Raw genomic sequence first — 11,339 nt, 5'->3', positions numbered from 1 at the left:
GTGGACGACGTTGTGCACTCGATACGGACGGCCCGCGCGTCCGGGAAGCCATGCTCAGGTGAGCCCAGCGGTAGCCGTAACGCGATACCGCTGGGCCGGTAGCCGAATACTTTTTTCTGACGCCCGTAGCACGCAAGGTAGACAACATAAGCTATTCTTGAGTTTATATATATATAATATATATATATATATATAATATATATTATATATATAATATATATATATATATATATATATATATATATAATATATATATATATTATATATATATTATATATTATATATATATAATATATATATATTTGAATGTGACAGCAGCTTCATTGTTGATTATCTTCCTTGATACACCTTCGATGTGTCGAACTAGCCGTTTGTTTTCGGGTGATAATCTGCTTAGAATGGAAGCGAAACTCATAATTGTAAAGATTGTCGGTACATACACTTCATGGTTTTCTGTATTTTACATATGTCGACGTTTCGTCATATCTAATGACATTATCAAGACTAAATACGTTGCATGACATTACAATTATAGGCAATCAAGTAACACCGGTCATGGTACACTTAATCATCATTATCAGTTAGATACAGGCAGCAAATTACAGTAAATCCCCAGGCCAATGCGAATATCGCGCAAGAAGAAAGGAGACAAAATACCTAAGCCGAAAAACAAAAAACAAAAACATAACGTGCTTACATTGAACACGAACTTCTAACGCGTCACCTCGCAAATGACAGCCCTGTTATATGAACCACTAAATCACCTGGCGCCTAGTGGTGCTCCCTCATAGAGGGCCAAGGTGCCCCTTGCATTAACTTGTCGGTTAATGAGCGGGTCCCGATCACGAATGTAAACGGCTTCCAGGATGTGTAGCCGTCGAACGTCTGAGCATTTGTCGAGGATGGAAGTGTTTTTGGTCATGTCCTGTCTGGTTAGTCTATGTCCGTGGTGAGTGTCACTGTGAGTTTTTGGGCCTCCACTTTGCAAATGCATCGTAATGCGCCGACTGAGTGAGGTTGTGGTCAGTCCAATGTAATTACAGTTTGGTCGGAGCGCACAGTCTCCAAGAGTGCATTTGTAACTGTATATTACGTTGGTCTGTTTCAAGAGGTCTGTGTCACGCGTCGGATTGTTTTTCATCAGAAGTGATCGGGTGGTGGGATTTTGGTAGAAAATGATCAGTTGCAGTTGGTCATCTTGTGTCACTGGTCTACAGTGTCGCCGTACTATCGACCTTAAAACTCGCTCGTCCGCTTTGTAGGCCGGTGACATTGTGTTCTTGTAGAAAAGTTTATGGACACTATCCGACGCGTGACACAGACCTCTTGAAACAGACCAACGTAATATACAGTTACAAATGCACTCTTGGAGACTGTGCGCTCCGACCAAACTGTAATTACATTGGACTGACCACAACCTCACTCAGTCGGCGCATTACGATGCATTTGCAAAGTGGAGGCCCAAAAACTCACAGTGACACTCACCACGGACATAGACTAACCAGACAGGACATGACCAAAAACACTTCCATCCTCGACAAATGCTCAGACGTTCGACGGCTACACATCCTGGAAGCCGTTTACATTCGTGATCGGGACCCGCTCATTAACCGACAAGTTAATGCAAGGGGCACCTTGGCCCTCTATGAGGGAGCACCACTAGGCGCCAGGTGATTTAGTGGTTCATATAACAGCATATATATATATATATATATATATATATATATATATATATATATATATATATATATATATATATATATATATATATATATATATATATATATATATATATATATATATATATATGTGTGTTACAGGCAAAGTGAAAACTCGGGCATTTTGCAAAATGCCTAGGCAATTTGCAAAATGCCTAGGCAGTTTGCAAACTGCCTGACCCACCAGGCATTTTGCAAATTGCCTAGGCAGTTTACAAAATGCCTGGCGGGTCAGGCATTTTGCAAAATGCCCGAGTTTTGATTTATTTGTTTTACCGCTTTTGTTGACTGCAGGCGTTGACCACAAACGTTCCCATCCGAGCCCCAAACACATACAATATTTACGAATATACCCACGTCTTGCGCCACTTTCGTCGAGATGGAGCTAGTACCGAATGGACTGTGTAGATTTAGCCAACGTCTCTCTACCTTTCGTATACGGAGTTGTAGCCGTGTGTATGAATGCTGCGATGGGGCGCGGAGCAGAGCACAGAGAAACATGGGCGCGGAAAAACGGCGACCGGCCGAATATTGACCCGACATTCCTCGCTTCCCGTGCTTACATCACGGCAACGGAGGGCTGCAGCGACACGGGGTTGCCACCGATCGATAGAACAGAGACAAGCGTATCCAATAAGCATTTTTCTTAATCACGTGTCACGTTGAAAGAAATAGTCTCTATATCAATCTTGAGAACTCGGCAATTTTTGGTACATTTCAGGAAAAGCATTGGCATTTAAAAACAATGCATTGTATTGTAATGAGATGAAATGCATTCCATTGACTTCAAGAGCATGTGACTTTTCAAGAAATGAAGTTTTTGGTCGTCCACGACCCACGTGCACACCTTAATCCAGAATCGTAATAAAGAGACGCTTACATATTACAAGTGTTACATGCAACGGGCAATGGCATGCTCATCATTACACGGTCATAATGCATTAATAATGCAGACGTGTGGCCCGCCAATCAATCTATCATACATCGAAAGCACATTCTTTTCTCATCAATATCAACCCAAAGTATTTTCAAAAAGTCATCAAGGCTCTTAGAAACATTGCACCGTGTTTAACGCATGTTTACCGATAAAACCGCGCCGGGCGCCCGGCAGCCGGCGCTGAGGCCGGGCCGCTGCACAGTGTGGCCAAACGCCAGATTAGCGCGAATTTAATCAAAAAACGATTTTTGGAATTTTGACTTTTTATAACTATCAGTCGATAGTAAATTGTCCAAAGTATGTCAATATCACAATACTTTGGTTCAATGTCTTCCTTTCGGTGTCCAAAAAGCTAGCTAAAGTGGACATACGCAATGCCGGTCCCGGCTGTGCTGAAATCGTCGAAAACCCGCGTCATGTTTACAACACAATTTGGCGTAATTGTCGGAAAGGTTTGGAAATAGTTGGAGTGGCATATGACTACTGAGCCTATATTTGATAGGATACCCGAATTCTATAGGTATCCTTGGACTAACCGATGAGTTATGCTCATTTGAAAATGACCTTTTCAAACATCCCCTGAAAACACTGTCTATCGTAAAAACGTAGAGATATAAGAAAATGGCCAAAAAACTCCACGCCAAATCTACCATGAGAAGATTCGCCACACTTTTCTGAACATGATCCATTCAAGAAACCCTGCCCCAACCTGCCCCCCGGCCTTTGGCTCAGCTTTGAACGTATCGGGTTGGCCCGCCCGGGGAGGTCCGGCTACAGGGTGGGCGCGGCGGCGGCTCCGTAACGCTACGCGGATGGCTCAACCGCTGCATTTCTGACATGTTATATTGCAGAATACGGTCGCCAATGAATAAATCTTGACAATTTTTTAAACCTCGCCCATATAGGGGGTGAGGGTGGGGGTCGAAAGGACCCCTCTCGGTTTTCCGCATAAAGCTCATGTAAAAAGCGGCCGATCGCGACGAAACTTTCAGTACCCTCGAGCTTATCAATTTACACCTACCTACCCTTTAAATTTCACGACCCTGACCCCAATGACCTTTGACCTGTGACCTATTTCTCGAGACCATGTTTGGCCGGAAGTGCGATTGGGCGTATGTTTGCTTGCATTAGCCGCGCGTTTGCAGTCTTTTCGTGGTTTCAAGCGTCTAAACATGTGATATTATGATGTTGGTCCCATGCATTATGGTCGGTGTCAAGATCACTTGAAGGTCAGGTGAATTTAATGACCTTTGATGACCTCGGTTCACCTTTTTTAGTTTTACATGCTTCCAGGCTAGTTTTTGGAGCTGATTTCGAATTTAGTAACCATTTGAACATTTAGGAATAAGTTTTGGTGCCTTCGTAACATGCAACGAAGCTGTCACTGGCGGTTGACACCGATTAATTATGAATACCCGGCAGGACTTGTTGGCCTGACCTGACCTGACCCGACCTACGTTCGCGGCTAGCAAAACACCAATACGTGCGAGGGTTAATGACATGAAGGTGCTTATGGTGTAAGTCTTTGTTTTTACTCCCATTGCTGAGGTTCAGTCCTATCGGTGCGTGTATTTCAGCAACCATCTACCGATTCATGTGCTTCACCAGGAACATTCACACAGAAACATAATTAGATGTTGATGTTTTTTTCAAGCAAACTTAGGACAATCATAAGAATTTACCAGAGAAATGATGGGAATTTCGTAAACGATTCCTCCTCCTAACATGCCCATCATTGCTGGGACCCACAATTTTATGCCTCTTATTTGCGGTTAAATTCCAGGATTTCGTAATCAGAGTCGGAGTCGTTCGGAGTCAACAGTTCTGACCCTGCAGTCAGAGTCGGAATCGGAATCGATTTTGGAATCCGGACCAAGACTCGTAGTCTGAGTCACCGAAAATCCATCGACTGCGTGGACTTGCTGCGGCTGCGGAGTCAGAGTCCGAGTCGATCGTATAAGTCGACAGTTATGCCCGGAGTCAGAGTTGAAATTGACCTTTGAAAGCCGTAGTCGGAGTCGGAGTAACTCCATCGACTTCACAGCCCTGGCCTGGTAAGCACATCACCCGTCGTAAGCTAGTTCTCCTTACTTTTAGAGGCGGAACTATGCCATTACATATATGTCTGCAAGCATTTATAATGCATCGGAATGGTTTTTCGCGAATAACTCGCGTAAAAAGCGGCCGATCGTGACGAAACTTTCAGTACCCTCGCATTGATCAATTTTACACCGACCCTGGAAATTTCATGACCCTCACCCAAATGACCTTTGACCTGTGACCTCTTTTCCGAGACCATGTTTGGCCGGAATCGCGATTCCGCGTATGTCGGCACGCATTAGCCGCGCGTTTGCAAGCTTTTCGTGGTTTCAAACGTTCAAACATGTGATTTGATGTTACTCCCATGCATTAGGGTGGGTGTCAAGGTCACCTGAAGGTCAGGTCAGGTCATTGACCTTTGGTGACCTCGGGTGACCTCGGTTCACTTTTTCGAGTTTTACATGTTTCTAGGCTAGTTTTTGGAGCTGAATTCGAATTTAGCAACCATTTGAACATTTACGAAGCAGTTTTGGTGCCTTCGTAACATGTTACGAAGCTGTCAGAGGCGGTTGACACGTCACGACGCCTACTGGTTGACCTGACCTGACCTGACCCAACCTGGTCTAAATGCTTAAAGACATCATCTGTGATCAAAACTAACACGATATTCGTGATCAGCACCCCGAAAAACCCCTTAGCAGCCACACTTTACGACTTTCTAATAGGTCCCGATTTTCCCGACTTTGGGTCATTGACCTGACCTGGAAGGTCAACCAATGACCTAGGACCTTAAAATTGGGTATCATCGGCTTCCTCTCGTCACGGGCAACACGCTCGTTTTTTCCGCGAAGCTCTAGCTCGATCAGGGGCCAAACGGCAAGGGGGGGTCCAACCGACCCCCCCCCCCCCTCCACATTAGAAGCTGGCAAACGCCGCACACATGCGAGTCAATTTTGAAACCAGGGAACAATTTTCAACGGATCCGAGCAGCGCTGGGATTTAATTCGCGCTAAACTGGTGTTTGGCCACACTGTGCGCTGCCTGGGGCTCAGTGACCTTGAACTCGGCAGCGCTACCCGGAGAGTGTCCTACTGTGTGTCCTCCCACTTGGTGCGCATCGCTTGTGATTAACCTCTGTAGGCGGCACTTACAATGATGCTTACGCATCGTCACTGGTGTGAGTTCGATGTCAGGCATTTTGCAAACTGCCCGGGAAAATAATTTCAGGCAGTTTGCAAAATGCCTGGTGGGCCAGGCAGTTTGCAAACTGCCCAGGCATTTTGCAAAATGCCTGGCGGGTCAGTCATTTTGCAAATTGCCTAGGCATTTTGCAAAATGACTAGCCGGTCAGGCATTTTGCAAATTGCCTAGGCATTTTGCAAAATGCCTGGTTTTTCACTTTGCCTGTAACATATATATATATATATATATATATATATATATATATATATATATATATATATATATATATATATATATATATATATATATATATATATATATATATATATATATATATATATATATATATATATATATATATTTCATTGAAGACGACAGCATGTTTTGTGTTGTTTAACTTTTTTGTTTCGTTTTCCAAACGCCGAATGACAATACGCTGTTCTGGAGAAACTTGAAATAAGAGTTGCCCAAAATTAGCAATGATGAAAATGTTCAGAACCAATTGTAAAATAACTTTGCGTTCATTTGATGTTATAGGGCGAAATTCGAGTCACATGATCGTTTTATTGAAAATTAATAAAGCTTTCGGTCTACATTGACCATCATCAGTAATTACACAGTTTTCCAGTTCCATATCTTATCTAAGTGGCTAATGAAGTGCCACCTTTAATCGTCTTTTTTATAGCCGATTAATTATTGTGTGTAATTAAACATCTTCTCTCGTTATGCGAAACAATTTGGAAAACATATCAACACTTCAGCTCACCAATGTAGTTTACCGTTTCAAATGCTCTACCGGGGACTGTGCAACCCGCAACGTAAGCTACATTGGATACACCACCACCACTCTCAGCCGACGACTGACGATGCACCTACAAGACGGTGGACCAAAAACACACTTACGAACCGAACATGACATGAGACTGACAAGGGACATCCTGACTGCCAACACCACAATTCTAACACGGCAGCACGACAAACGCAGACTTGCAATGACTGAAGCCATTTACATTCGTGACTCAGCCCCGATTATCAACACCCAGACTAAGACCGTGACAAGCCTCCCTCTCTTTGACAGACAAATTACTTCTGTAGTTTAAAAAACATGTGAAATAGTGACACTTGAATCTATGTATATTGTATGCTATGTATGCATATTGTATGCCATATGTATATGTACGTATATTGTATCCTATGTTCAAATGTCATGCATTTTAATGAGGGAAAGAATGACGTGTATCCAAGAAAGTGGTGCCGTATGTACGAAATAGCGTGTTTTATCGTTTGTGTCATTATGCTAGAGAAGAAAAAGGCATCAAACTGTGTAATTACTGATGATGGTCAATGTAGACCGAAAGCTTTATTAATTTTCAATAAAACGATCATGTGACTCGAATTTCGCCCTATAACATCAAATGAACGCGAAAGTTATTTTACAATTGGTTCTGAACATTTTCATCATTGCTAATTTTGGGCAACTCTTATTTCAAGTTTCTCCAGAACCATGGGTGGAGAATGTTTGAAAAAGTTACCCCGGCCGGCGACCGATAGTCGCGGGAAGACGATATACTCACGTTGTTCTCAACGGTCATCATCAAACCCCTATTCTGACGCATGGAATAGGGTGCTGTGCTCAAGGATGAGCGTTGTATCCGACACCGTATTATTCATAACATTTTTGGAATGATCGAAAAGGCAATTTCCTTTTAAATTATTATTTCTTTTTACTTAAACTTCCAATTTCACACCGAACCCAAACCAAACCATATGCCATTTTGAGTACCTAAATGTTGCGTTTTCAGCTTTTTATTGTGTCTCAAAATAGCTACAAAAAGACAACTCACCATAGTAGAAGCTTTACAGAGAAATTGACAGATCGAACCAAGCAAAGCACTAAAATAGGTCACTGACATCCACGGGCGTAGCCTTTTTCAATGTTGGGCGGCTCTTATAATACAAACAGGGAGTCGATCCAGGAATATCGACCGGTCCCGGTCTCGTAGCTCAGTTGCTAGAGCGTTGGATTCCGCGTGGCGAGAGCACGCGGCCCGGTTACAACAGTCCGAGTTCGAAGCATGATGGCCGCTCGGTGTTTATGAGCACCCTGACGGGTACGCTCATAAACGGGTGTGGTTGCGGTTGGTGGCAGGTCAGTTGGAGGCAATGAGGTCAAGCAGTAGTTTTGAAAAAGTGCGCCGAAGGCGCGCCAAAATTTCGAAACTGAACAGGATTTGAGAGCAATCTTGGCATTGGCGACCACACGCGGGTCTTAGGGTTGGAGATTATGGCAAGTTAAGTAAATGGTAAATACCTACCTGATTTGCAATATTACGCCCATGGAAGTCAACATTCGAAGAGCGTGAGTTTTCTTTTCTCGTATGGAGACAGCTTTTAGGATTTACAAGAGTAGAAAAGTTACCCCGGCCGCGCCGGGGTAGGCTGAAAGTTACCCCGGCCACGGCCGGGGTGGCCGGGGCAGGTTCTCCACCCATGTCCAGAACAGCGTATTGTCATTCGGCGTTTGGAAAACGAAACAAAAAAGTTAAACAACACAAAACATGCTGTCGTCTTCAATGAAATATGTATCAAGGAAAACCTGCTTCCAAAGTATTCAAATATATATATATATATATATATATATATATATATATATATATATATATATAATATATATATATATATATATATATATATAATATATATATATATATATATATATATAATATATATATATATATATATATATATATATATATATATATATGCTGTGGTTGTAGTTGTATTTGTTTGTCGAAATGCAGAAATGTGCCATGACTTGTTGCTCAGCCTGTAGTGCTGCCGTTACCGGCTACCGCTGGGCTCACCTGAGCATGGCTTCCCGGACGCGCGGGCCGTCCGTAGTCGAGTGCACAACGTCGTCCAGCTGCATCATAATGTCGGCGCCGATGGCGTTCTGGATCTCCATCGAGTGCTCCGGCGTCAGCATACATTCAGAGCCTGCAGCGACGACCGACCCGGGCGTCAGCATACAGCCCTCAGGCCTCCTTTCACTGCCTGCTCGGTCACTGCGTCACTACGTATGCTTGTTTCAGCAAAACCGGCCAATATCTCGAAGGCTCTGCTATCGAGCGCGCGGAAGTCCTAACGGAGGGACGCGCGTCGCGCAATACCACACGACTCTATTGGACCCCTTGTTGCATTTGAACACGACCACACGACTTTATTTGTTCACAAAAGTCTATTTTCCGCCCCTGTGACTAAGTTTTTGTTTGCCCCTCACCTCTCTCCCTCCTAGAGCCGTCCCTGCCATGTCTTCAATAAGCTCAGCCGACAACCGCGGATATGACGGGAGTGATAGAGCGAGTAGGGTGCGTAAACAGGCATGAATAGGTGACCATCGCAGCTCAGGCTAACCCATTCGGCGGGTCACTCGGCCGGCGCTGTGGGTCAGGGAGGTGAACGTGGGCCGGGGTCACTCGGATCAATAGCCCAAAGCTATGTCTCGGAGACAGTCTGGCCCGACCCAATTAGCCATTTTTATGATTGCTACAGGAGCATCTTGCTATCTCAAAAATACCAAGTGGATTTTCAAAATTCCAAAAAGGTCATCGATAGCGGTTATAGATTTACCAAGTGACCCAATTACATTGACCTCGGTCCCTCCGATGGAGTTACAGGTCATCGCAAAGTAACTGTTAAACACTTTCCAGAGCTACAAACAAATGGAATATGCCGGCGCAAAGGCCAATTTATAATTTTCTCTCAATCACGAATTTTTTGGCTTGAGCTATGTATTGCTACGTGAAGTCACTGCCATTAGGTCAGGACAAAGTTGCAAAAAAGTGACTTGAGGTTGGGTAATTCAAAGTGACCTGGTGACCTGACCTTAAAAGTTAGGAGTTTCAATCTTGCACACCATATGTGAAATTGATGTGAGAATAGTCGTACCAAATTTCGCGGCGCTATCTACGAAAAACCTCAGGGGGCGGATATCCTCCCCCCCCCCCCGTCGGTGCGCGGGTTAACCCGGCAGTTGCTGGGGTATTTCGCCACCCACCGTTTGCTGGGGGGAGGGGGGCGTTAAACGCCCCCAGCCGATAACTCGAGAACGAATAGGCGCAGCGAAACGCACGAGGCGGCAAACGAAAGAACGCGACGAGACGCTTCAGATGAGTACTTTAAATTTGAATTTTGAGGTCACAGGTCGGGTCAAGGTCAGGTCAAACACCTGAAATCGGGCTTTCAGTAGCATGGACTTCAGGACTTCGCAATGGGCGCCTCTCGTCATAAACTCTGTCAAAACGGTGTACAATCCATCATATAAGGCCTACAAGAGTGTCAGCTCCATGTAGGGGTCAGTCAAGCATAGGTCAGGGTCAAGGTCAGGTCAACCGGGTAGGCACATATCCCCGAAAATCAAAACTGATATTCGCAGCCTGTGACACATGTTTTATGGGTAATTTGAAGCGTAGAACACGATGGTGACATTCATTTTATCATATGTGTACGTGTTTGGCTCAAAAAGTTCAATTTCAGAAATGCATGTATCATGGACGTGAAGTAGTCACGAGAAATTGCCAAGATTCAGTTCAAGATTTAGGAAAATGCGGAACGATAATCAATAATCCAAGATAGCCATTTGATTGTTCATGGTATTGGCAGTCTAATGGCGTTTACGGCATGTCTGCATGTCTATTCTGTGATTTTATATGATTTTTTGAACATATGCCGATTTTGGTCGAAAACTCAGAAATCATGACGTCACTAAAATCTCGATATCTCAAAAAAATTCCGACCAATTTTTTGAAACTTTGTCACAATAAACTTCAATCAATTCCCTACAGGTACCCAAAATTTGGCGCGCCTGCTGCGCGCCGTTTTTATGCTATGGCCCGGCGAAAAAAGTGGGGGCGTTTAACGCCCCCCCCCCCCTGCAGCAACTCGCGGGTTAACCCGCGCCCTGGTGGGGTCTGTTTATAACGCGACCTGGTGGGGGGGGGGCTATTTTTTGCCCCCCCCCCCCTCGTATCTCCGAAACTACTGGACGGATCCGCAAAATTCAAACGGCGTTCGATAGCCCTGTCAAATTTGTCGAAGGAAACCAAATTTCATTGACCTCGGGGTCACCGATGACGTCACAGGTCAGGTCAAAGATAAAATGTTTCACCGTTCACGGGGCTTCTAGGGAAAGCGCTATAACACCGAGTAAAACGCATTTTGTCGAAAATCAGCGATAAGACGTCAGTTGTCTAGTACATATGTTGCTATTAACCCGCGCCCGGCTGGGGGTCCTGGATTTCCACGCCCTGCTGGGGGGGGGGGGTGTTTGAACACCCCCCCTTGTAACTCGGCTCCTGGGCCACGTAGCGATACGCGGAAGGCGGCGTTCGAAAGAGCGTCAAAAATAATGACGAAATCACTTCGGTCAATTTTTTGGTCAGGTCAAAGGTCAGGTCACCAGA

At 44.4% G+C, this 11,339-nt stretch overlaps 1 protein-coding gene across 3 annotated transcripts in view; it reads right to left on the bottom strand.

Moving 5' to 3' along the window:
* Positions 1-8,736: 8,736 nt before the first annotated feature.
* LOC122385391 (queuine tRNA-ribosyltransferase catalytic subunit-like) overlaps positions 8,737-11,339 on the bottom strand; it is an 88,828-nt gene continuing 86,225 nt past the window's right edge. For all 3 annotated transcript variants that reach the window (XM_043373633.1, XM_043373635.1, XM_043373632.1), the window contains one exon: positions 8,737-8,874. In XM_043373633.1, coding sequence (XP_043229568.1) covers positions 8,738-8,874 — 137 coding nt within the window. In that variant the 3' untranslated portion in view covers position 8,737. The remainder of the gene's footprint in view (positions 8,875-11,339) is intronic.

The sequence above is a fragment of the Amphibalanus amphitrite genome, unplaced genomic scaffold, assembly GCF_019059575.1.
Source record: "Amphibalanus amphitrite isolate SeventyFive unplaced genomic scaffold, NRLGWU_Aamphi_draft 000217F_arrow, whole genome shotgun sequence".
NCBI lineage: Eukaryota > Metazoa > Arthropoda > Thecostraca > Balanomorpha > Balanidae > Amphibalanus > Amphibalanus amphitrite.
The sequence above is the reverse complement of the archived record's forward strand: the minus strand, read 5'-3'. Positions and strand labels throughout refer to the sequence as shown.